Source organism: Lampetra planeri, chromosome 33 (genome assembly GCF_965212315.1).
Source record: "Lampetra planeri chromosome 33, kcLamPlan1.2.h2, whole genome shotgun sequence".
Classification (NCBI taxonomy): domain Eukaryota; kingdom Metazoa; phylum Chordata; class Hyperoartia; order Petromyzontiformes; family Petromyzontidae; genus Lampetra; species Lampetra planeri.
In genome coordinates, this window is record NC_136139.1 from 7,245,674 (window position 1) to 7,273,545 (window position 27,872).

The 27,872-nt window shown below is 46.3% G+C and overlaps 1 protein-coding gene across 3 annotated transcripts in view; it reads left to right on the forward strand.

Annotated features, from left to right (window-relative positions):
• Window positions 1-27,872, forward strand: part of LOC144729729 (mitogen-activated protein kinase-binding protein 1-like) — a 77,907-nt gene that overhangs the window by 44,078 nt on the left and 5,957 nt on the right. For 2 of the 3 annotated variants that reach the window (XM_078610174.1, XM_078610176.1), the window contains exons 17-26: window positions 235-346; window positions 492-555; window positions 2,599-2,706; window positions 11,281-11,402; window positions 12,956-13,020; window positions 15,049-15,366; window positions 20,728-20,900; window positions 23,046-23,185; window positions 23,594-23,879; window positions 25,640-25,724. In XM_078610174.1, coding sequence (XP_078466300.1) covers window positions 235-346; window positions 492-555; window positions 2,599-2,706; window positions 11,281-11,402; window positions 12,956-13,020; window positions 15,049-15,366; window positions 20,728-20,900; window positions 23,046-23,185; window positions 23,594-23,879; window positions 25,640-25,724 — 1,473 coding nt within the window. The remainder of the gene's footprint in view (window positions 1-234; window positions 347-491; window positions 556-2,598; window positions 2,707-11,280; window positions 11,403-12,955; window positions 13,021-15,048; window positions 15,367-20,727; window positions 20,901-23,045; window positions 23,186-23,593; window positions 23,880-25,639; window positions 25,725-27,872) is intronic. The other variant, XM_078610175.1, reaches the window with a different exon arrangement.

A 27,872-nucleotide genomic window follows, 5' to 3' on the forward strand; every position in this document is an offset into this window, starting at 1 on the left:
CAGTGTCAAGTGATATCCGAACCAGTCCTGCCATCCCCTCTCCTCCCTGCACCAACACGCACTGATTTGTGTGAAGTAATGTGAAAACCCACATGACGGGCATGATTTGGGGGAGAACCTTCATCTATCAGTTAATTGAGAATGGCTGGAATTAGTTTTAAATCATATTATCATTGTATTGCTTTGCGTGGCTGTGTGCTGTTTAATGATAGCATTCTTGCGTGCACGTGGCAGGTTCAAATGGACCCCTCAGGCATGTACATCGCCACCAGCTCCTCTGACAAGAACCTGTCAATTTACGACTTCTACACTGGCGAGTGTGTGGCCACCATGTTCGGACATTCTGGTGAGGAGGCGGCGGGATGGTGGGCGGGCGACATTGCGCAACCGGCCACATGCACGCGCACACAGTCGCTCGCACCTGCTACCTCGCCTTCATAAGGTCATGCCCTGTCTGACGACCTTTTCTGCGTGCCATTTGACCCCTGTAGAGATCGTTACTGGAATGAAGTTTAGCAACAACTGCAGCCACTTTATCTCCGTCTCTGCTGATAGGTGAGTTTTTTTTTCCTTAACAGTTGCTGAGCACAGTTCCCAAGGCCCAAAATGCCAAGCGGTCAGCGACAAACAGCACTATTGTAGGTGTAATAGATCAGCGTTAACACTTTTGTTTGCATGCATGGTGTTAAGGATTTTACCTAGTAACTAACATGCATCGGCATTGATTTTGATGTACACATTCAATGTATTACAATATTCTTTTTTCTTCTTCTTAGGTTTTTTCGGTAAAGTCACGTAGAAAGTAAAATAAAATAAAAACAAAAATCACGACGTTTCGGAGGCAACACAAGTCTCCGTCATCAGGTGGGACCGTCACAGCCAGATTAGCTGTATCTTGATACAGCTAATCTGGCTGTGACGGTCCCACCTGATGACGGAGACTTGTGTTGCCTCCGAAACGTCGTGATAAAGTCACGTAGAAAGTAAAATAAAATAAAAACAAAAATCACGACGTTTCGGAGGCAACACAAGTCTCCGTCATCAGGTGGGACCGTCACAGCCAGATTAGCTGTATCTTGATACAGCTAATCTGGCTGTGACGGTCCCACCTGATGACGGAGACTTGTGTTGCCTCCGAAACGTCGTGATTTTTGTTTTTATTTTATTTTACTTTCTACGTGACTTTACCGAAAAAACCTAAGAAGATGATTCCTTGCAGTCACGAAAGCTTCAAATCTAGAATTATTACAATATTACAAATATACAAGAAAATGTACAGCCTTTTGCTCTTCCATACTTTCACCGCTCTAGTGAGTACCGTTTTTTGAAGGGGGTTCCCCAGGACCGTGTCCAGAGATCACTCGCCACTGACGAAAAGCCACTGACCATAACCGTGGCCGGGAATCAAACTTGTAGCTTATTAAGTCTGGCACGTTGTGAGTGCTGGTGGCGAGTGTAAGTGCGTTTGGCGGTGTGAGGTGCTTTGAAAGTAATCGGTGATCGAGGAAAGTGTTGAGTGGTTGGAAGGTCTCAAGCGATGGGTGTTGACAGTTACAGGTAGCTGGGAGGTGGTGAGTGACACGTGTGGGCTGTGGTGAGTCGTACTGAGTGAAAGAAGTGGTGCGTGGTTGGAAGGTGGTGAGGGGTTGGGAGATGACGTGTGATATGCGAGTGAGCGTCTTCGGGAGGTGGCCAGCAGTTTGCAGGGTGATGCCCGGTCACGATTAACATCCGTGGTGAGTGGATATCTGAACTGGTGTTTGGCCTCCCTGGACCGAACCCAAACACTGAGCAGCCTAGTTTTCTATTCTTGTCCGTGGCAGTGATATGTTCAGGTGCTAAATGCCAATGTCCGAGGTCTTGTATCCACGATGAGGTGAGAGCTTTTGCGTGGTTTTGCTATGTTCCTGCTCCAATGAAGGAGCGCAGACTACAGTGGGTTACGATATGGACCATAGTTTAGATTTCATGGCCACAACCGCACTGTGGCTTGTGACTTAAATTTTCTATTCATGAAGAAGATGTGGTGCATTGGCCTGTTGATGTTCTGATGCGACTAATGGTTCACCAGGAGAGTGGTAAAGTGTGGTGTCATCCATCCTGCATGATTGACACGGCACGCGGATGCCTTCGTCCAGCAGTGGATTGAGAGAGCTGTACATTAACTCTGAAACGTAGATTTTTATAGCCATTACAATGATCCATATTTGTTTTGGATTGGGCCACGTGGTGGTCGTTATAACGACAAAATTATGTGTATGTGCCAATGCACTCATCAAATTCTGACCAATAAAATTCTTTCTCATTGGTAGATTAAGAATTTTTATGACAGAAACAAACTGCTTTCAGCTTCTTCAGGTAGTGTATTCGGAAATCTGAATTGGGTAAAAATTTGAGCAATGCATTGGCACGTGTAGATATTATCTTTATATACATGACAGTCTTGTCGGGTGGTGTGGGTGGGGTTCATAAAGAGAGTTTCAGTATCAAACGACTGCATGGCCTAGCCCCAAAACAAATGTATCAGCCGAATGTTACCATTATTATTCTCGTTGCGAGTGAGTGAGCGAGTGGTGAGTGACACGTGCATGTCTACAGCTGCGTGTTCGTATGGAGGCTCAACCCCGAGCTCACTGAGAGCATGCGGCAGCGCCAGCTGGAGCTGCACAAACTCCCGCGTGGCGTCTCTGCCTCCCCGCCAGCCAGGTGAGCGCCGCCAGCACCGCTGCCAACATCAGCATGGCCCACTGGCGATACCACCGTTGCCACCATCATTGCCACCAAATCTCACTGAACTGTCAACTCCACCGCCGTCACTGCCACGACCATGGCCACAATCATCGTGACCATCACTGCTGTCTCCACCATCGCTTACTGGCACCATCACTATTACTGGCACCATCACGAGCATTGCTACCATCACCATCGCTAACACCACAACTGTCAACTCCACCGCCGTCACTGCCACAATCATCACCACCATCACTGCTGCCTCCACTATTATTGGCACCTTCATCAGCACTGCTACCATCACCATCATTAACACCACCACAACGCCGCTACCACTGTCGCCATTGCCACCGCCACCACCACCAACACCAACTCCGCCATCACTCACTGACATTAAAGACAGACCCTCTTTACGACCTTTAACAGACAGTTGGGTGCAGGTGCAGTAAGTGAGCCCCTAATGAAGCCTGGCAAGGCACACGAGCGGGTAGTGGCCAACACCATGTCTGGCCACCTTTTGTGTCCCCAGTACTGTTGTTAACACTTCACTCCAGTTTAACACGTAGGCTTTCGCCACCAATATTATTAATAATCAAGGTTTTTGGGTTAGATCGCGTAAGTATAAATGTGTCGTAACCCTCCGCCACCCGACACAGTCAGCAAGGTTTGACACATAAATAAAACTTGCCAATTATATAATTGTAACTAATTGGTGTGTTTTGTTTACATGACAAACCCGAGACAAGGTCCATGACTGGCTCTAATATTTGCCACTGACATTGGGCATTGGTGGAATCTGTGCTCGGGTCGCCGGGTTCATAGCGCAGTGCGCTAACCACCGCGCCCACACCTCCTTACCGCACCAATTACTGACACCACCATCACCATCGCTGTTAACCACCACTGTCATCATGTCATTTTGGCTGTGAGAGCAATTGATTCAGCCACTCCATGCAGAGGGACACTGAGCTTCACTGCCTCTACACTTGCTCACATGATTACCCATAACTGCCACCTGTCTCTCGTGCGTTTACATTGGAAAATGTTCTTGTTCACGCTGCCGCCACCCACTGAATTGTTACATTTCCCAAAGGTTGTTGGTGTGTTGTGTGTGTATATATATTAAAAAAGCTTCAGGTGGAACATTTCCTTGTTTTGTCATGAAATAAGTACTCGATAATGGGCAGGTTATTGTGCTTCAGTGAAAATGTATTATTATGCTCATGAGACGCATTTAATTGTGTTGATGAGAATTATTCCTTTCAAATTGCATGTTTTTAAAAGAAATCTGTTCATGTGACCCCTGCAGCCACTTAGAGCCACAGAGTGTAACCATGAGAGAAACAAAAACATTTTTCTTTGATCAATTTGTGACGATTTGGTCAAATAATAGTAATAAAGATAAATTACAGCCCGATGTCAAACAAAGGCCATCCCCATGCTGTATTGCTCATGAAGGTTGTTTGTATGTATGTTGAACTACTTTCGCATCGTACGTAACCAACCGTGCTAATTGAAGGTGCGGTTTGGCCATATTTCACCATGCTGATTCGTGCTACAGGCCAAGACTGCATTGGCTATCACTTGCCGCTGATGTTAGCCATGGCTGAGAATCGATCTCGGGTCACCGGCTTGGGTTTTTAATGTACTATTTGAACCACTGTGTTGCTGCTCCCCCATGGCTAGTTTCTAAGAATATTTTTTTACCGAAGTTATATTTAGTGACTGGCCACAGAACAGTAAATTGAACACACTTTAAATCAGGGACTGTGGTGTTTACCGCAGTCCCTTATTTGTGAGTCACTTATTTTGGAACTGGAACTGGCCGGGTCAAAGTGCACGACTCACAATCGGAAGGTCAAATTCCGGTCGGGGGTCAACTCAGCCCGACATTTTCACGAGTTGTTAAAATTGGTGCCACTCAGTGGGAAGTCAACACCGTTTGCTTCTTGATGGACCGGCTCTCATTATAGAAATGGGGACTTTCCACCACTGCCTTGAAGTTGGTTAACAGGAGATGAGAGCCACGCAATACTCATCAAAGCAGAAACAACGTTGACATTGAATTTGAAACCAATGTCGTCAACACTACATACAGTATATCTAGGAAGCAGGTACCGGTTGGGTTACCTTGATCCTGAACTGACACGCCAGTTGTCTATTTTTAACAGGAGATTGTTTCTGAGCATAGAAAGGCATTCATCATCATCATAGTCATCATTATTTTTTTTACATCTTACGTCATTTGGTTTGTGCGTGACTTGTAGAATTACATTGTGGTTCAGAATGTACCCTGCAGCAGAGGGGATGGTGTCCTTGGTTGTTTGTGTTGTTGGTGTGAAGGGCCGTGCTTAATGGGGATTGCTAAACTTCCCACTGGGTTCACCGAGTAAGATAACTTCGTGGGTGGAGGGAGGAGGCCGAAGGGTCGGCCACGTGTCCTCGTGGCTGCATCCGATCGACCGCTGTTGAGATTTGGGGGATCAGAAGGGGGCTCGATTGGGGGGCTCTGCCAGGAGGGGAACCCCCTAGGAAGAGGGGTTCTATTGGGGGCGTTGGTGCTGGAGGGTCGATGCTGGTTCATGCTGTCTCGGCGTTACTCCCCCACACTTATGAATAATATTGGTTGCGGAAGCCTTACGTGTTAAACTGACTAACCACCCCACACCTGTTTATTAGACCCATTGGCAATACATTCTGGCAAGTTATTGGCGCACCCTAAAGACTGAGATCGCTTTCGTGACATCAGCACCGTGAATAAGAACACAAAGTTTCCGAAAACGTTCCTACTTTACGACATTTTAAATGGTTGTAACAGCGAGGAATATTTTCTAGGTCGTATGGTCGGTGATAGGCAATGCTCAAATAAAATTCAAATAATGGATTTCCATTGTATTACAAATGTAAAGAGCCAACCTGCTGTGTTTGGCTTCAAATTTCCTCTCGGGTTTTATTCTCAGGGTTTTGCCTGGCAAAAACCAGTCACTAATTCTTCATTTGATGTTGTTGGAGGCTTTTTGTCCCAGTCGTAATTTAACACTTGGCTGCATTTAAACGTGCCCTTGTGTGTTTGCTAAAGGCGTGACAAATGTCTGTTTGCACAATACATATCCAGTCCAGGCATCGTCAATTACAAAAACCATTCTGTCCTCATTCTCAAGCCGCCCTCAAGCGAGTCACCCGTGCCAGGCGCGCCTTTTTGCCCTTTCCGCTTGTGATGTTTCTGTAAAACACCGATAGCGTTGGTGTAGTAAAGTAGCCACGTGGCGACTTTTGAACCAGTTGCGCGAGCCAGAATGTCGTTAGTTTTTTTTACGCAATCCTTACTCGTTCAGTGAATAATTTTCATGACCAACCTGTCCATATCACACGTACTTCCGTATGACGAACGTTGAACACTCGAGCTCTCGATAAGTCACCGATATCCCTCTTGCGTCGCTCGAGGTTTCGTTGGACAAACGAGAAGAGTGAAGAATGTCTAGACTCGGCAATCTTTGTTTGCCAGCGAGCAAACAGACATCCATACAAAGTTCAAGTGACGGCTCACTCCTTAACCAGGTCTTGCAGAGGTCACTTCATCGTGAATCGAACAATGTACACTACGGGTAAGTGACGGGTGAAATGTGGGGTTTTTTGGTGCAGGCTTTTAAGCGTTCTTAATGTACATTTGTTTACGTACTTGCTGTGTTTTCATGTTTGCCGTTTAGCGTGCTTTGTGTGGCTTGTGTGTTCTATGTCCTTGCCTTGTCACGGAATGTTAACCAACGATAACCTGAAGCTCCGTGATGGTTACCCCCCCACCATGTTGTTACTGGAAGATACCGCTGGGCGCAAGTCAAAAGTAAAGGCTGCCTCTTCGATCTAAACCTTTGTTTCAGTGAATTTCTGAGCGACTCTGAATCTGACATTTGTCAGGCGCTGCCCAATTGCACAGCTGCTAATTTTTTATACCGTAAAGCCTTCTGGGTTTATCTAATGCGTGTACGCACGAGATCCGTACTTGGCTGTTCTGCAGGTCGGTACAGATAAGTGAGACGTTCGCCCTTCACGATGACGCCGTGTGAATTGCTTGAGTGTGTCCTTTTTGTAGGTCAGAACACTTGTTATTGGTAGGCAGCAGTTTTGGGTGTCTTGGTGTGCATTTTAAACATCGTTTCTATCCATTAATTTACAGAAATCATCTTGTTGGTGCCAGTTATGCTGCCTTCCAACATGTCTGTCGTTCCTTAGTGTTTGTGAGATACGCTTTGCATGAATTATAAACATTTAAATTTTGTATGTACTCGCACAATTGTGCTGTGAATATGATGTGCAATTACTTCGTTTTTTTTTCAATCTTCATTTCCTGTAGGTCGTTTTCATTTGTTGAGATAATGACTGTCAGTGAATCTGAGCTGGGAAATACGTTCTCGATTTATGTTTGCCCTAATTTTTACAACCCCATTTTTGGAACACAACCTCTAATATATTGCTCAATATTCTTGTTAAGAGGATAGTTACTTGAGTAACTTCATATTGGACTTGTTTCTTGCGGCATGCAATGTCAGTGTGGCTGTTCCATCTTTATAAATAGTACAAGATGTTCATTTATTAAGTACTTTATTATTTGAGAGCTTGGATGACTGAGTTGCCACTGAATCGAATGGCATTCTATAGTCTACAAAAGCCAGGCATACTGGTATTTCATATTCATTTTTGTTTTATAGAATACATTTGACAGCATGCGACAGATTCGCCTTTTTTTGTGATCTTGTGTTTTCAAAAATCTGATTTCACCTGGTTGGTCGCTGTGTTTCTCCATAATTCCGTTTCTAGTCTTATTTGAATTTGACACGGCGTTGTTTTTAACGGTTGCCGACTCAAAGCATCAAGTGGTCGGCATCAAACACCGCCATCAGGGTTGTAATAAAGAGTTTCAACATTTCTTGAATTGAGCACCGTTGTAAGAGCTTGGGGAAAATAGACGATGGGAGGGGAACACTAAAGTGGGAGCAGTGCGAGGGAAGGAGCAGAAAGAGAAGTGTTGTGATCTGCGTGTGTGGTAGACGAACACATGGTGAATGAGACGAAACAAGTCCGTCTGGTACACCGAGCGAGTTGGCGAGTGAGTTGGGAACCGAGTGAGTTTTGTAACTTGCAGTGTGGTGGTTAAACAAAGTGTGGATGAGATCAAACCATCTGCTAGACCGAGTCCTCTCATACGAGTGCAGGAATCAACGAGTGAGGTTTATGGGAACATTTTGCCGTTCTCAGCCACTTACGTGCCCCTCTCTGGTTTCCCATTGCCGCGGGCAAACAGAATCAAACGCGCTCGCCTGCTGCCATCGTCTCTGGCAACAGCAAAAGGCGCCATGGTTTTCGGGGGGCTTGGCAGCAGTCGCTCTTCCCCCCCATCTATCTCCTCTCGACCGCACGTTTTAAACGCTTGAGTGTAATTAAGTGGCTTTCGAGCGCGCGACGTGTCTGGACGTCCCCCCCCGCCGCCACACTCCCATGAGCATGAGACTCGCAAGAAATAATCCATATCGACCTTCGGTGCACGCCGGTCACATTTACACAGCGCTCGTTAAACCGGCGCTGCATTAGCGAGCACGTGTTGGCTTCTAGCCGCACGTGGGAATTTTTCAGGCTGTTATTGATTTTTGGCCGGCCTTTGCTTCTAAACGTAAGACTGTCCTAATTGCTTCACTTAAGAAAAGGGGTTAATGATGCAGCACTGCAATTTCTTGCTCTCACCACGACTGGGGGACTGGCGAGCTGTAGAGAAATTCCCTCGAGACGGTATTTGGCCTACTCTTCCACGTTGGGCAGATGTCTTGGAAGAGGGTGGGAGTATCCACTTCAGCCCTTTTTGATCAACTAACTTAAACTGTTAACCCTTAATTCATGAGCTGCAGCCTCTCCAAAGAGCTCTAAAGTTTAAATGTAATCACTCATTTGTTATGAAGTTGTGGATACTCTTGGCGTGTTTTTTTTCCATTGTTATGAATATCTATTTCCAATTCACTTTGTATTTGAATAAGTGCCATTTGTTCACATAAACGAGCTGTTTGGAAAGCCAAAAGAACATATGAAAAGGAATGTCCTTCCCAAAAATGGATTTGTACTCTCAGAGGGAATAAAAGGGTATACCTTGATTACATTTCATCTGTGCAAGTAAATGCGTTGTGGACGCAGTGAATACATTTTGGTTTGAAACAAACTACAGTTGATGGGTTCTATCCAGTCACAAGCAGTTACCATCATGAATAAACTTCAAAACAACGCGTAAACAAATAAGACACTGCGCTAACAGTGGTATTGGCAGTAAACCCGACATTTAAAATTCTCAGTTGAAATGCAGACAAATGAATCTAAAAGCCACGATTAATTACATGGCCTTAGCGACCAGTCACTGATAAACTGGGCTGAGATCATCAACGCCGCTGTAATTGAAAATCCGGTTTAACTCCGGGGAACCTGATCCACCGGATTGAAACCCAGGCTCTTGGCGGCGCACGGCTCATTATCTCTGACTCTTGAACCGCCAGGCATCCCCTCTCAACCCCGGGTAGTTTTATGGAGGAAAATAAAAGGCGTCACACCCACCGTGGCGTGACGACGGAAAGGGATCGGCCACACGTGGGCACGCCCCGCAACTTAGCGGCACACCGCTCCCAGATACGATGATTACGGCCTCTCCGCTGCTCGGTCGCTTCCATCGAGGATTAAGAGATTGCTGCTCCCTCCGTTAAATCCCCCCCACCCACCCACACCGGCCCTTGAGTTGTTTTAAAGGTTCAGCTGCACACTGGCGGTGCCAGCTGTACAGTGCGTGGCGTGTGTGAGTACAGGTGATGTACCAACATCAGTGACGATTATCTGAACCGGTTCTGGGACTCCCCTAGGTCGACTCAGCCTTAAATGTTGCGATGCGTAAAGATCTCCACTCGGGAGACGAAGGTGGCCAGGCGTGGTGCTGGCCACCCCCCCCCCCCCCCTCGTGTTCCCCTGCCGGTCCCTTCATAGGTGCTCGCGAACAGCACTTGTCCCTACAGTCTGTTAAGGCTACACGAGAGGGGTCTTTGTGCCTCGGGACGATGTACTCCGTGACTCATCGTGTAGTCGCCGCGTGGGCGCGAGGGAGTGATCACGGTCCGAGCTTGTGTGACGTCACGCAGCAGTGATGAGCGTTGCAATTGTTATGTCCAAGTGCGACCGATTGGTCTGTTTACTTCGAGGCTTGTGTTGCCGAAGCTGACATTTTACGAGAAGCGTCATTGAGGGTGGGATGTTCTGCCTGCGGGTGTTTTGCCTGCCTTTGCACGTTTTGTGCTCTTGCACGCGTGGCATCTCTTCGCTGGCCATTGGCACGAGTGATGAGATGATGTGGGGGGCGGATTAGAGACAAAACACGTGACTCTTGTGTGGCCAAGCTGCAGATGATCTGCTTGGCTTTGCCAGAGATGTTAGAACTTAAGAGCGGTGTGATTTTATTTTTACATGGCCCACGCAAGTTTTTTCGTAGAATAAGGAAAATAACGTTTTAAAACAAAGTTGTCCTATTTTCTCTGACAATTCTAAGAAAATGCATCCAAGTACTTTCCAGGTTCAACCATGCTTGGCTTTTCAGATCTAACAAGATTGCGTGCATGCATGGCGATTTAGACTTAAGAAATTTGTATGAGTACTTCAGCCACCTGAAATAGTATTGCAAATTTTAATCTCTGTTGTGTGAGGCCATAGACTAAATGCAGGAAAGCTTAAGTGCTGTATTGGTTGGAAGTGGGTAGGCACTGCCATCTGCTGTGCTGTTGAGATCGCCTTTGCCAATTCATCGTGTCGAACATTGCTGCATTTCTGCCACATGGTGGCGTCCCATTACAAACTGATATGGTCGTGGAGCAGTGGCACAGAGGGTATTGCACCTAAAGACATGAGTTAAATTCCGGCCTGTGGCTGAAATCAGTGGCGATTGATATCTGAACCAGTTCTGGGCACCACACCCTACTGACCATGACTGACAGTGGTGAGGCCTTCATCGAGGTTGTACTTGTGTAGCATTAACTTGAAAAAATAATCCCAATACAATCTTGGATCAACTGCAGGATCGTACTCGCCATCTTCACGATCCTTCAAAGACTCCTTGCTGACCTCTGCCTTATCATCTCACTTTGCTCAACTCCACAGACTCCTACCTTTCCCCTCTCATGTCGCCCTACTCCCCCCTGCGTGCACTCTCCGCTCCAGAAATCAATGCTTTCTATCGAACCAGGTTACTCTTTCTCCTCTGTTGACAACACGGTCTGGAATCCTCTTCCTCCAACTATTCGTGCTATTGACTCCATGCCCCTGTTCAACTCCAGACTCAAGGACCCTTCCTCGTCTCCTCCAGTTTTAACTGACAGTTTCTTCCTCTCCATAAAATAGGAACGGATTATGCCTCCTTTCCCCAGGATGCCCAAGTCCTTCTGCTTCTGCGCAGCGTCGTGAGCTATGGTCCCATCTGTGCGCTATGTAAATCCGAACCCTGTTGTTGTTCTTGTTGTGCTGTGCCTGTCCACGTGCCAGCAGGCGCATCTCGTATGGCACGGCTCCGCGGCCTGCACTCTCATCTGACAGTGACAGCAAGGAGGACGGGGAGACGGCGGAGCTGGAGGAGGAGCAGAACGGAGACGCCGTGTCCAACGCAGGTAGCAGCAAACTTCCCCTCTACACATTTACGATCCCCACTCTCTACACTACAGTGACCCAGCAGTGCCGCTAGTATTACAAAACTATAAACTATTTTTATTTTACCAGGTGAGGCCCACTGAGCTATACAGCTCTTTTTCAGAAACGACATTGCCACAAATCAGAGCTCAACGAAGTGGAAATTTATAGCAGCCAAATACCCTCAATGCATGTTTCTAAAAAATGTGGAGGGGAAAACCGGAGGACCCGGAGAGAAATCCACACGACCACGGGGAGAACATTAAAACTCTAAATATACAGGCTACTAGCATAAGTACCCGGCGTTGCCCGGGTGAAAAATATATTTCTTAATAACCTTACATATATACACAGATGGGCTGCTACCCCTGCCCCCCCCCCCCCCCCAGGCACGATCTCCTCGGCCGCTGTGCAGTAATATGTACGGCCTATAGTGTGGTGGGGTGTCGAGGCCTAGTACCGTGCAGAGCCTCCGGCCTCGCCTAGATTGCCCACTCGGCTGAGGCTGGGTACCGGGGCCATTACCCCCCCCCCCCCCGCGCTACAATAATACTGTCTAATCGCTATAATTTTATAATCTACCGACCCTATAATAGTAATTGCACACATTGTGGTGGGGGGGGGAGTGAAGAGGACGTGAAACTTTGATGAATTTACCTCAGAGTCGCGTGTTAATGCGTGCGCATATTTTTAACGGGAATTAAAAATGGCGTCCACCCCGCAGCGAATGCGTCGCTACCCGTTGCCAGAGGCAACCGCCGTCCAATGAAACTGCGTATGGTCCGGCGACACACAGACAGACAGATTTGCGATTTTATATATATAGATGGTGACGCAGCAGAGTCGCTCGGAGCAGCAGTCGTAGTGTCTCATTTTTTTTTTTACAGCCATGGTGTCACCTGCCTGGGTCTCCCTCCATTTCTGTTCGTGGCAGGCCCCCCCCCACCCCTTCCTCCCGTCCTTGCTGTCACCCCGGCAATTGTAATGTGCCTGTGTCTATTATCATTTCTTCTCATCTTCCTTATTCCTCTCCTTCCGCTAATGTCCGTGTGAATGTTTCCCTGCTCAATCCGCACCACATGGCTCAACTGTCTGGGCCTCGCGTCCCGCGCTTTCTCTACGATACTTCGTTACCCATGGTTGTTTTCTAACACCCTCTCGTCTCTTTGCATCTCTTTCTGTTACTCCGGTGTTGCATCGCAGCGTGAGCGTTTCTGCTTTTTTCAAGCAGTTTCTCTCTGCTCTCATCATGTACAGTCACATGAATCTCATTTAATCAAGTCTCGATTAGTTGGTATTTTTATGCAGGTAAGGGCCACGTTTAGCCATTTATAGCTTATTTTTACTTAAACCGATTCACTGACTTAAATCGGTCGCAAAATATAATGGACGTATAACGTTTATCATGTTTGCAAGCATGATAAGTGTTTCTTGGAAGGACTTATAATATTTGTTTTATCTGTCCCATAAAGTTTCTAACAATAATGTCGTGGTAAACCCAGTAATGACTCTAGTGGGACTTTCTGCCTTACAGATGTGGATCCGGACATCGATGACCCCTTCAGCGTCACCCACCTTCCCCTCTGGGCCCAGAAGCAGGTCAGAGGTCATTCTGCATCATCATCATCGGCCATTATCTATCCACTGGTGGATGAAGGCCTCCCCACACTGTTGCAGCCTGTTGCGCGTTCCAGTGCTGCTCCCGTAATTTCCGTGTCGACAACTCAAAACTCGCCACGAGAGGGAGTGATTTACCGAGTCGCGAGGTGGCAGCTCAAAGTCAACAGATTTGTAAGACTCCTAAAACTGCTAGGCTGTTAAGTGATCACAAGGTGGCAGTAGAGCAATGGACTTTTTGAATCTTATCTGTGTGAGTAAGAATAATGGGATTTTACTTGGGAAACCAAACTTTCCATTAATTAAATTAACCAAACATCCAAATGCAGTAGGATGCCCCTGAATAGGACTTGATGCTCCGTGAGGCTTTCCTCGATAATTAAATTCTATGTTACTGTGGCATGAAAGCTAAAAAAAAAGTCTAAATGGTGTCGGGCTTATTTGAGCATGGGGTATTACTGAACCCCTATTTATTGCCCTGAGGTTGTAAGAGGGAATTCTACATTCCAATGGCATGAGAGCCTATCCATAAAACTACCAACGGTTGGCGTTTCCTTACTGTGATATTGAATCATAACATTTTGGAGAGCTGAGTTGACATTGCTATTGTTGTTGATATGGATAACAGTTCTTTGAGGTGGCCGTTAGATGGCAGTACAGCATTGTGAAGTATACTCACCGGAAATGAAATCACGCGACTGTTGATTTTATTGTGGGGACATCGAAAGGCCTTCATCCAGCAGTGGATTGACATAGGGCTGTAACAATATTGTGAAATCAATAACGTTGCAATGAGATTGCCATTAGATGGCTATAAAAGATGAGACTTTCTTGCCAAATATAAAACCACACATATATCCTCAAATTTACCTATGAAAGCCTGTCCTTCGTAACAGTACTACAAAGTGACCGTTAGTTGGCAGTACAGCAAGTGGGTTACGGATCTGCCTCTGGTGTTAATTTAGCGTGTTTAATTTTCCTCTATTAATTGTCATAGTCTTGTCGTCAGAAACCTGCGGCATGCTCGTCAAGTCTTTGACCCATATACTTGATCATGCTTGGCTCTGGCTCAAGTGAGCTGGCTCAAATCAATGCTTAACTTGATCTGGTGTGCAGAGCATGGGCCCAGCCATGCTCAGAATTTCCATGAACCTGAGCCTAAGCCACGCCTGAGTCACTGGTCCTTCTTTGAAAGCAATTGAGCGGTTCAAGCCTGAGCTTGGCCGTGTAAGAGGCCCAGCCAGAGTGGAGCTGTAATTAAGAATGTGCTCCTTAGTTGGTGGATTACATTTAGTCTCTCTTAGTCGAGTGGAATAAAGCAGCCAATTTTTTAGTCCACTCATCAGGCCAGCCAATCGATAAACTCGGTTAATATTTTTTATATACTGGATGTATAATGTAGCCAAATACTGTTCTGGTCTTCCTGAGTGCACTGCAGTTTCTCATTGTGTCCCAAGAATATCTTAGTTTTCATCTTAATTCAGACTACTGTATTCTTTAGATTGTAAGATGCACTGCTTTCCTTGTACAGTATTTAAAAGCTAGTGCTGAGGATACATCTTATAATCCAGTCTCTTTCTGTGAGTGACCATATTTGTGTAATCTTGATTTGAAGCTTTCGTGACTGCAGGAATCCATACTCTTTGGTTCTTTCGGTAAAGTCACGTAGGTATAAAATAAAATAAATCACGACGTTTCGATCGCAACACAAGCGATGATCGAAACGTCGTGATTTTTGTGTAACTTTGTTGACACCGGGCACAAGTTTTGGGTGCGTCTTACTTTTCCTTGTCTCATAAGCCAGAGACCATGGTAGTAAGCTCCGTATCCTCTTAGTCATGCTTTGATCTCTGGTGGGTATTTGTAATCGTGATCGTAACACCTGAATATTTAGTCCATTGTTATTCATCGTTGACTAAAATAAAAGACACACTTTTTTTTTTTTACAAATATTTGCATCGGTTAATTAAATTAACACTGCCCGCCACGCTCTCCCCACCGGCCCGCCAGGTTCTGGATGACAACTCGCTGCCGAGCCGCGACAGCAACCGGAGCCCCGGCGGTTCCGGTCCTCCGCGGCGGCGCTGGGAGCAGCGGGCGCAGGCCGTCAAGTCGATGCTGGACCTGCGCGAGCTCGAGATGGAGCACGACTCGCCCCCCTCGAGGCCTGAGCACGACGACGAGCCCCCCACCCCCCCGCTGCGGAACGGCACTACTGGGCCGAGGTCGACGCCGCCGCTGGGAGGGCCCGGGGCCACCACGGGGATCGGCTCCCTGGACGAGAGGAAGCTCTTCATCCCGTCCAACGTGGAGATGCTCATGAATGAGGTGCGCAGTGTTGTTTTTACTAGCTGCTGGGGGCATGGTGACCCTTTGTGTGTGTGTGAGAGGTGGCTCGATGGTGACAGCACTGAGCTAGCACCACTTGGTAAAGGGGAGGGATAGCGTCGCGGTTTGCGTGCCGCGCTACGAACCCGGCGACCAGAGTTCGATTCCCGCTCACGGCCAACACCAGTGGACGATTATCTGAACCAGTTCTGAGCCCTCCCGTAGGTCGATTCGTCTCAAATGAGCACCTGGTGCAGCGTATATACACATCACCACTGGGGAGACAAAGGCGGCCGGGCATAGTATGGGCCACCCATCCCCTCGTGTGCCATGCCGGCCTTCATAGATGCTCGCGCTAACAGCACTTGCTTCCACGGTCTGTTCAGGCTATACGTGAGGTCTTTGTATTTGTGCACTTTTGACTTCACGGTTCGTGTTCGCACAGCGTGCGTTGTGTGCGTGGAGCAGCGTCGGTGTTGCGGCTGTGCCATTTCTACATCTGCTCGCATAGGTCGAATGCCGCGTGTGGTAACGGGTCAGATATTTATACCTCGGCAGCTGGGAAATATGTTAGTGTGTGGCTTTTGTTTTTTTTTGTCTGGCATATTTTATAATGAGCGAGAGATGTTTATGCCTGCATAGACGTCAACAGCTGTTTCTATTTGCCTCTGGATTATGATCTTGATACCAGTACTTTCATTTGTAGGTGTTATTTTTTTTTATCATAGTTCCTATTAATATCATTATCATCATAATTTTCAGCCATGATCGGGCCCCTACCCGTTGCCATCTTTCATGGTATCATGATGCCAAAAAACAATGAAGTCATTTCGCATAAGCTAATTTCATTGCTCCATCTTCATGGTTCACACTCTTTCTCACCGGTGTGCACTCCTTTGGCTCCCACTTCCACGTTAGTCTCGACAAGGCCAGCTTAATTTTCTCAACAGTCCGTTTTAAGTCTCGTGTATGTGTTCCCCAAGCCATTTTCTTCTTCCCATCTCCCGGTGTCATTTCCCTACCCGTCTGTGTTATTCACTCCTATATCTGTGATGATCTTTTTCGTTCTACAATGTATCACGCACGGTGAAAAATGCTAAATAAGCAATCGCTGTTCGTTAACGATACAAGAACACGATTGGATGCAGGCTATAATATCACCAAATGCGCGTGGGAAAAACAACAAAACAAACAGCGGTAACCATCTCGACGCTTAGCGTGCGGAATTAAGTCAAGGAAGGAAAACGCAAAAACAAATAAAGCAAAGCCTCGTTCCCCCCCCGCCCCCCCTCCTGCTGTATACTGCATTCTCCAGATTATAAGATGCTTTTTTCCCCCGCACTGTTAAAACAAAATGGGGGGGTGCATCTTATAACTCAGTAGTTGTGTGCGACGAGATTTGTTTTTACCATTGTGATCGGGCATGCATTTTGAGGGTTGCTTCTTACATTCACGGTAATCGCGCGTAATGCACCGACGGTGTGGGAAAGAGAAAAACGCCAATCTAAGCGTGGCTTTGTGGCGTTTGCGTTTTAAGCGTATGACAGCTGCTTTCCGAGGGGGGATTACTTCCCCAGTGGGTCAGGAGATACTGTTGCTGGCCGTGCATTCCCGGTAACTTGTGTTTGTGTGTGCACTGCGCTTGCGGTGATTTACTGCGTCGGCACCACGAACATCTCTCCCGATTCTTCGCGAGGCTGCTTTCAATTTTTAAATCCGTTATATTAAGTTCACTTGCTTGCTTGCTTGCTTACGACCGTGCAAATCTTTCAGTCGTTTTTTAACCCACTTCCCGTGATCCAATCGAGCTGACATTTTGCACACAGACTCGTTGTGCGTGACAATTAATTTTCGTGAAAAAAAAATTGCAAAATTTGACACTGTTTAGGGAAATTTTTTTAAATATTTAATTACCAATTGCTTAATGGTGGCAGACAATCATCTGACCCATAGGTTGCAGCCATCTCAAGCCAGAGGACGAGAGGACTCTAGCCGCCACGCATATAAAGGATTTATAGTGAAAAACTTTGTTTTTACGGGTTAAATTTTCACTCGTGGGAACATGCTGCTCTCGGTCCGACGATGATGATACGGTCTTGCCGACGGATAATTACGCTCGCCGTTTGATAACGAGCCCTAACCGAACGCGGAATTAATTTCTTGCTCTGCACATTCAGCTCTGACTCACGGTGGATGATATGTAAAAAAAAAAATTAAACCCTAGCTAAGTTGAAAACGGATAATTTGATATTTCTATAGAAGCACAGTTTTGCAGATGGCTCTTTTGAAAATTGATAACGAATCTCTATTGATTTATATAAATAATTACGACAACTTTTTTTCCCTTTGCCACACTACTGTTGGAGGAAGTCCCTCCCCATGTCTTGCCCGTCCACGAGGGTTGTTTGACCATACTTCCAACACGCGTGTGTAAAACGTGGATTGGTGAAGGGGGGATCACAGGACCTGTTCGGATATCATTCACCACTGATGTTAGCCACATGACCAGGGCTTAAACCGAGGTTGCCAGGTTCATAGCGCAGTGTGCAAACCACTGGTCACCACTCCACCCGCGGTGAAATAAATGATCGATATCCTTCATTTAAGCCAGGTGACAGTCTGATGAGCCTAAACATCTGTTTGTTTTAATAGAGATCTGCTTCACAAAACCATTAAACAATTAACATGATTGCTTCAGTGCCACAAAATTGAACAATGAACACCAAACAGCGCTTAATAAATGAATTAACAATAACAGTACTATAATACTACATCTAACGATGATATTTTTTTTTATTCACTTAATGTCTTTTGAGATTAAATTTACCTGTGGCATAGGGTGCGTAATCGTAACATTTAGCGGTTGTTTTTTTTATTCGTCATGAATGGACAGCTGTTGGTGTCTGTGTGCCCCGTCCTGGGTGTCTTGTTCGTGGGTGTGGCTGTGAGCGCATCTCACTACTCTCCTTTCAGTCTGGGGGGTTGGGTAATGGCTAGAAGGGGACAGTGTCGGAGGGTGGGGGTTAATGGACTAAGCATGCTTTTGGCGTTGGTCAGCTTCATAGAGAGAGGCGGCGGTCAGCGTCGTTCACAAAGCCCCGCTCGGCCTGAAGAAGCCTAAAGCATGCCTGGCGAATCTGATGCCAGACGGCTGCTACTGATGTGGCTGTGCGCTCTGCTGCTACTGCCGCTGCTGGTGTTGTCGTGCGTGGCGCTGCCGCACGTTTGCTGCTGCTACACGACAGCCGCCTGTTCCGCAGATTGATGAGTGAGCATTACAGCTGCACTCACTGATGACGTTTATCGTCGTGTTACTTGCTCGCTCTAATTCACCGTTTGGCTGTGTGCTCAACGGAGACTTGTGTGGAATGAGGGGCGTCTCGAGCAACAACCGGTGACAAAAGTCGCACAAGGTAGCACACGAGAAATAAAATAAAAATAATTTAATCGTAGAGCTATGTCTGCTGATGGGCAGGGCACTTTACACACACACACAAAAAACAAGGGGCTTCACTTTCCACCCGGATTACCACAGGGAGAGTGCTTCCATTAATAAGATATGAGCAACGGTGCTCCCTGCCAACTTGATAGGGTCCAGCGCTAGAGCGGGGAGATGCACAAAACCGTGCGCAGCCCGTTGGGCTGAACATCCCCCAAGAGTTTGCGGTTGGATCCTTTTGAAGTCGCAAGTCTTGCCTGGCCTTGGAAACTCTTTAATCTGAGAGGTTAGTAGCTTCACTGAGCAGTTTAATCCTGCGAGTTTCCTTCAAATTTGACGGACCCTTTAACCCCGGGATACTGCCCGGTGTCCGAGAGATGGTCCGGCATGATGATGTCGTTGGTGTTACACACGTTGCAGAGTTAGGTTTTTTGTTTGCATTATGACTGCAGGTATTGTGGTCTATGCAAACATGACTCCTCGTAAAAAAGGTGTCAGTTTTGTTGCCAGATAAAAGGGTAAAAAAACAATTATCACGTTGCAGTCTCTTGCGTGACTTTGCAACAATGCGTGTCGTGTCAGGGATCGACAAGTCATCGTCTGTGAGCAAATATATGTCGCTGTTACTGCAAGTCTTTGCAGACCCGACAACTCGCAGAGTGCTTCAAGGCTACATGCTGAGGTTAATGGAGTTTGTTGTCTGTGTTTGTTTGACGAGTAGAAGTTGTCTGTTGAATTACTGTGGTTTTGTGTCGTGAGCTTTGTGTGTAAGTTGCAATGAAAAAAGCAAGGTCGTTGCTCAATTATTCCACCAAACATTTATTTTGTAATTACAGAAGAGGTTGGCATTTAATTTGCATGGTCTTGGCTGTACGCCGTTCGTGCTGATACGGGCCGAGCGAGATTTGGAGCGACGAATGAACTTGGGCGGGAAATACGCTCGCGAGGTTTTGTGTTGCGGGTTGCCGGGAGCAACGACGGGGAGCTGGGCTTTTGAATCTTCTTGTCACAGAGAAAGAGGTGGGGATGGGGATGGGGGGGGTAAGGTTAGGGGAGGGAGAGGGGAGGTCGGGCTGAGGGAAGACGTGTGAAAGGCCGGCATTCCAAAGCCCTTTGCTGCGTTGTTCCATCACCGAGCAACCGGGCCCCACCGTGCCCGCTCATTATCAGAGGAGCCAGTGCATTGGCGCGAAACATGATTCGCTTGGAATAAAGCCCTTTTATAACTCGCCGAGCCGCGAGACTGCAAGGCTTTATCGCCACATTGCAGACGAGGTCTGGTGTCTCGTGAAGCTCCGCGAAGAAACTTTATCAGTAGTGGCTGCATTTTCCAAGTAAGTGTTCTTTCCGTTTGTTAAATAATGTACTGTGTTGCCATTACATGTGTTGCCATGGTTGTGCTGCCGTGCAGCTCTCTGATGTGTTTTTTTCGGGTTGTACTGCGCATTATACGGCATGATGCTCGACGTTTCGCTTCACTTGCTGAAAGCATCTTCAGGAGGTGAATGAAGTTTCTGAAAAAGTTCCCAGCGCAGGAACTAAATTAATTTCCTGGAACGTGGAGGGGAAAGTCTGACTTCGTGCCAAGCGACAGGAAAACACATGCGCCTCATTGAAATGCAGAGTTTTGGCTTTTATTGTCTTGACCTCAGCGATACGATAGCTGATATAACGCACAACTGAAATACGAATCGTTTCATTGGCCTGGTCATGGTTCTTGCGGCTCTAGTCTTTGGACATCGTGGTTGTTGTTGTTGTTGCTTGGTGGTTTACCATCGCCGTTTTTGTGCCTGGGCGACCTATCCGATGTTCATCATCATTATGTCAACTCTGGTTCTGCTGCTGTTGACGTGCGGCGGTCACGTGCCCGGCGGTTCACCGTCGCTGCGTTTTTGCCCTTGCGCCCGTGTGTGCGGTGGCAGATGAAGGTGTCGCACTCGGAGCCGCGCGCCCCCGAGCGGTGCGAGCGGCCGAGCTCGCTGGCGCTGCTGGCACCGCACCCCGAGCCGGGTGCGACGCAGGGCATCACGCCGGACGTGGAGCCCGAGATCCTTTTCCCGGCACAAGGCGACGACGTCTCCATCACCTCCGAAAGGTGGGGTGCTCACGATGACGATGATGACGATGATGACGATGATGATTTTGGTGATTTATGCATCGGGCATAGTCAGCGAAGGACCGTTGCGGCAAACGTGTGACTTCTTGCGACAGCATTTGCATAAATTGCTCTTGCTGCCATAGCGGTGTATCGAGTCATTTGTTTGGTCCACGTATCACAGGGGCGACCACGGATGGCGCCATTCTTTTAAGAGTCTCAGTCCGCTTCAAACGTCAACTTCCAACTGAATGAAGTGCACAGTGTTGGCGATGCTGATGGTTGATTGCTGGTGGTGATGACGAGCTGTTACTGCTTTTGATATTGACATTAATTGTGGTGGTGGCGGTTTTGACAATGATCATGATGATAACTATTGTGATCATGGCAACAATTTAAGATACTGATGGTCCTGCTAATACAGCCCCTGCTGATGCCACTGCTGCTGATAATGATGGCGTTTCTACCGATGTGTTTGATGATGATGATGGTCCTGTTGCTTCAGATGACTATAGTGATGATAATAAGTTGTGGTAGTTGTGATGGTGGTCTTGCTCTTGCTGACGATGATGGTAATGGTAGTCGTGGTGTTTCTGCTGCTCCTGCTTAGGTGGTGGTTATTCGAATGTTATAGTAAACAATATTATTTTTTAATACCATTATTCATGCAACTTGCATCTCAATAAGCTGAACATTGCGGCACCACATTAACATACAAATTTTTAAGAAGATCACCAGAGGGATACAAATTGAACAGGATCAAGGGCACGGGAGTAAACACAACACAAACTCGTGTGAGCACCACAGAGAAACCATACGAACAGGACGAGCAGTACAGGGATACACGCAACATGAACTTTTACGCATGTATGTATGTTGAATTTTCGCATGCTAATCGGAGGTGCGGGGGAAGGACAACAAACTATACACAAAAATCAGTTTTTAAGAAATGAGTTTTCATATAGATTTAAAAGTGCATAGCTCCAGTGGCTTCCTAATATCGGAAAGGTAGAGCGTTCCAGGCAGTAAACTCTTGAGTGAACAAGCATCGGAGAGAAAGTACAGGGAATGGGCACGAAGGTGTGCAAAGGACCATACCTGGAGCATCCTTGTGCACCTCACCTGAGCTCACAAGTCACATCGCAGGAGGTGGCAGCAAAAACACATGGATTTTACCATTGCAACAGCCCCTGCCAGACCAGCACAGCAGACAGATTTCCCCCAGAACCTCACAGCTGCTGAGTGAGGTCTGCTTTTGAGTTAAGGAACTTTAAGTCTGCTTGGATCAGCTTTATCCGACAGCCTCTGTGCCCAGAGGGTACCACTTAATTATCTCACCAGTGGTGATGTATTTTGAAAGGCGAGCGATCATCACAAGCGAGTGTTTCCTCCGCTTTGAATTATTAACAATGCGAGCACATTTTTTGCTCTGATCGCCATCCAGTTAAGTCCATTGACGCGTGGCAAACACAAACTGAGTAAACGGCGATTAACAGAGTACATTGTCAAAGTTGCCGCGAGCCGATGAATTAACAGCTGAATACATTCATACAGATTGCTCTTATGCCCACTACAGCAATTTGTTTCCTGCTGTGGCTGTCCCACCTGATGACGGAAGGTTGTGTTGCTTCCGAAACGTCGTGATTTGATTTATTTTTATTTTGTTTTATTTTTAATTTATTTTATTTTATACCTACGTGACTTTACCGAAAGAACTAAAGAGTATGAAATGTTTTTATCAGGCGTCGAGAAGGGAGCCGTAGTGTGGTGGTTAACACGCTGCACTACAAACCCGCTGACCTGCATTCGATTCCAACTCACGACCATTATCAGTGACGAATATATAAAAAACGGTCCTGGGCCTCCCCTAGGTCGATTAGGTCTTAAATGAGTACCTGGTGTGGTGCATAAACATGAGAACAGGGGAGACAAAAGTAGTGGACAGCAATATCTAAACTCTTTTTGGGTTTACTCGACGTGGAACTCGGCCTTATGTTCTTCACCTTGTGCACTATGTTAGCATTCCCATTGTGGAAGCAAAGCGGCAAGCCCAGGTGGGGTTGTCACACTTTCAAAGATGTTCGCTAACAGCACTCGCCCAAACAGTCTATAAGTTTAAAGGGGGGACTTTGTCTTTGTGTGCAGCGAATTCTTGGTGAAGGAGGCTCCCAAGGACCAGCTGGTTATGGCTGCACACCGGCGAGCTGGTGGGCATGACGCACGCAGCCCGGACAGCGCCTGCTACGCCAACAGCCCAGCGTTTAGCCCACACCGTAGGCTCGATGGTGAGTGACTTGTGATGTGACCCACGCAGCCGCTAAACCCTGCACCTTATAACACCATGAACCACAGTGGAGGAGGTTCGAGGGATGTAATAATGGCTACTGAGATTGAGAGTTTAATTGAAGAAAGTTACACGTGATTGGCCGATTACCAAAGATGGTTTTTCCACTGCAGAAGCCGAGCTGTGCCATTAACGTCACACGCAATGAACGTGTCATTAGCATAGCCCCTGGTCTTGCGTGTCCCCAAGCCATATTCGTGAGGCCAGCATATCACAGTTTGGTTCTGCCTCGACATACCAAAAAGCCAATGTAAAAACCACATGTACCGTGAGGGCCCCACACTGGCTCAGCTTGGATACACCAGTGGAAAAGCAGCATTGAATGTCGTCTTCTCGTTGTCATCTACAGACTCGTCACTGATATGCGACGGGAACTCGTCAGAGGACGACGACGAGGAGCCGACACGTAGCACGCACTCCGACCTCTCTCCCGTCACGCCCGACCATGATCGCTACCACAAGTACTTTGGTGACTCTGGCGCCGACACTCCACTCTCCGCCGAGACCAGCGGCTCCCGGGGCCCTCCGAGGTCCGGGGGTGAGACGACGATGGCCACGGCGGCGGCAGGGGTGGGCACGCCACGGCACAGCATCACCACCAAGTTCCGCAACAATGCCCGCAGCTCGCCCAGCAGGTTAGTGTCGGTGTTGGTGCCGATGGGTTTACCCTCTACGCATTGCGATGATGTGTAATGGGTTCAGGGTCATTGGGGTGGTCAGGTTGCAACTCTATTGGTGGAATGGCCTTCGCTAGAAGTAACTTTAGGGAGTTTCTTTGGAGGGTATTTTTACCTACTCTTCCACACTGGCAATACGTTTGGAAGAGATGTGCACCCACTCATTACCACACTACACGTGATCTGCCCGGTGGACCGATTTGCAGGGATTTAAGTAACTTTCCCACCATTGTTTTAGCTGCTGTGTTAATTGCTCAAACCATCGACCTCTGGATTGCAAGCCCAGTGCTAACCACTACACCTGGACAGCATCCACAATTTGCGTAACACTTGTTGTTAGTCGATGAGTCCTATAATTCCTACTGAAATTGTTTGGCGGCAGTGGCACTTTCAGCACCTCGTGGGTCCAATTGTGGCCGGGAAAAATGTCTGAAATTGCAACGAGCATCTAATCTGGCTTCACAGCCTTTGTGCTGTATCGCAACAGGCTGTGACTGATTTTGCATGCGAAAACATTTGCTCAGAAAGGGATTGTCCAAATCTTGCGAGGTTGTATCCACTCCATCGCTGAGTCGTGAAACTTTGCGAGGCTGTCATGAGCAAACACCGTGATCACCAAAAGGTCATCAGACCTTGGACACCTTACCATTTCCTGACATTTAGTGAGGCTTTTCTGGTAAAATATTTGACTTGCGGAATTTTTATTATGACACTATACGATGGGCCATACTCTTGACAAATGTTCCATTTTGTCAGATTTTCCACGACACTCTGTCTTTGTCTCCATTCCTGCTGCTCAACTTTAAAATTCCCTTAATTTGTCTCTTTTTCGAAGTTGTGTTTACCAAGCGTGCTCTTTGTTGCTGGCTGCTTTGCGTATTAGCCCTCTGGTTAGCAACTATAAATTAAAAAGGGGACATCCCGAGGGTGATGCGTTTGTGTGTTGGCCGTTTACTCAAGGTGGGAATAATTACCCAAGATGCAGTGGCAGTAAAAATATCTGACGTATTTTTATTCCAAGCAGTTCTTGAGAAAGTTAAGGTGTTTTAGCCCATTGCTGTAATGAATTTTGGCATAACTAATGAATTTAATATTTTAAATAAATATTGTAAATTTGAAAGTCAGTGAAACCTGTGCGCGGTATCTTAACAGGTTGTATTTGCAAATATTGAATTTGCAGTTGAACTTCACACAGATAATTACACAGATAATGTCACAGATAGGGATGATGCTGAATAACCACTGGTTATTGGGGAGTGTCACAAAGCATAGATTTAACATCAATTCTTAAGTTCATGATACATTCATCGAATCGAGCCTCCGAGACTCGGGCAATGTGAATGAGACGACATTAAAGTGGAGTAAACCATATGGGAAATACATAGGGGGAAATACATAGGAGATGGTATGAACAAGATGTATCATCACACTGGCTGGCTCAGCTTGGATGCACCAGTGGAAAAGCAGCATCGAATGTCGTCTTCTCGTGATCTACAGACTCGCCACTTTGAACTGACAGACAGTAAGAACAAGAAAATGTATCATCTTGTTTATACTGTTTGTCAGTTCAAACTCATTACCAACCGAGAACCATTACATGTCTCCTGGCCTCAATGTGTTTTTTTTTTTTATATAGTGATGTCTTTTGGAGGCTTGTGGCACTTAACTTTTGTTTCTGTGTGTGTGTCTGGTTGTTTCGTTTTCCCCCGACTCTTAAGGAGTTCACCGTCAAGCCCAGCAAACTCGGTCACCACAACTACGCTTCCACAAAAGGACAGAGCTCCCACAAGGAAGCCCGTTGAAGTAAGTTGATCATAATAACAAGTGTGTTTTTATTTTATTTCGTAGTGTCGTTCACGCAAACTTCATCTTATAATCCATAATATAGGTTTGTTTTGGGTTAGATCGTGTAAATATGCGATCTAACAAAAAAAAAACCTATTACGGATGATATTGATCACAAAAGCCTACATATTAAACTGCATCTTATGACGCTGCACAATCCACAAATCACGTGGGCACGTATGGACTCATGTTTTCAGCAAATTGATGAGTGTATATAAGTCGTGTGTGGGAGGAAACCAAAGCACCTGGAGAAAACCCACGTGCATGAGGGGGGGGCAACACACTCCCATGTAGATGGGGGACAGGTGATATTCATCCTCACTTTGCCATACCACCATCTCCTGGTGAGCCAGAGTAAGGCTGTTCCTTGACAGCCATGGGAAGGGAGTTTTACAAAATTTATTTCATCCGCTAGCACCCTCATTTTTACAGTGCTGGCTTACAGGTGTGCATCGCCACCTTTATCATACCTGATTAATTCACTGGTGGATGAAGGCCTCCCCAAGTAATCGCCGTCTCGCATGGTCCTGTATTTATACAAAAAAGTAAATTTTCCCAAATTCTTATTCGAATTTTGCTGTCCACTTCATGAGACGGAGAAATATTCGTTTGGAATATTGACATAGCAGTGCATCTTGCCCCGCATTAGAGACTGGCCAGTGGAAGGAGATATCAGAGAACTACTGCTGAGGTTCTGTCGAGTGATCTCATATCCACACTAGAGGGCACTGCATCTTCTTGCATTACAGTTTAACGAAAATTATAAATTCTTAAAAGCGGGAAATTTTATTGCACTAACAAGCGTGCTGTAAAGTATGGTCAAACAACCCTCACAACAAACATGGCATGGAGCAATTGATGAACAAAGGATTGAAAATTATTATTTGGTGAAAAAACTAATTTAATATGATGGTTTAATATAATGCTCATTGGTGACCATCATATTACAGTTGAGAACCCGCTTTAATCACCGCTGGTTGAAACTTAGATTATTCGAAACCAGGATATGAGTGGAGCAGAATTTGACTCACCTGGCCACCTGCTATTGTTGCACATATGCTTCAATTAAATCCCCCAACCCATTCTGTGGAACTAGACAACCTAGCACTTAATTGCAGTTAATTATAATATCTCCCTATGGTAATTATGGGATTTAGAGGTAATATAAGATCAGCGATTGCCGATGAGTCGATAATTCGCATTAACAATAAGCATGATGTCAGACTGCGGCAACTGAGGTGGTCATTTCTCATTTATTTAATCGATCGAATTGACAAATGGCTTTATTTAGAATGGCATGAAAATCCATAGCTAAGGAAATTAACTTATGCGATGCACTGGCAAACATCGGCAAGGGAGCGTTGGAGACTCCCAATCGTAAACATCAGACTTTTGTTTCGAATTAAGCGTGCTTACATTTGTTTAAACGGAGATCCCACCCAAAGCACAATTAGTGCTTGTAATTACCTACCAAGGCTGTTCATCCTGGGCTGTCTCACAAGAGTTAGGAGCTGCATTCATGAGGTATTGCTATGCATGCCATTATAGCAATAGAAGCATGTTGGGAAAAGCCTTCTACACACTGATTTACGTCTCCCCCTTTAATCTCGTTTTGCAAACACGTCCTCACTTTATTAATACCGCTGCCTGATTTGCGTCGCCTTAAAACACACTTGTCTTTTGCCTCCAGCTACCCTGTACACGAACCACGTTGTGTCGCGCATAAAGAAATGTACTGTACTATAGAGTACAATATATTGTACTCAATGAGTACAGTATTTCCACGAAAGCTTCAATTCTAGATTAGTACAATATATTGTTTGTGCAATATGTTGATTATTTTTTATAGTGTATTGTATCTTATTGTACCCCTGTATAATTTGTGTTAAATTTGCACTGCTATCCACGAGTTTTTACACTATTTTTAGTAAATTATTGTAACGTTGTGGGTACATGTAGGATGACGATGCGCACATGAACACAGCGTAACCATTCAACCTCCGTTGTCTTTGTTTAACTCTCGTGGAAAAATTGCTCTGATTGACATTCTTTCGAAATTCAGCGCACCCTTCAGAAATGCATCTCTGATGTAAACTGGGGTATTAC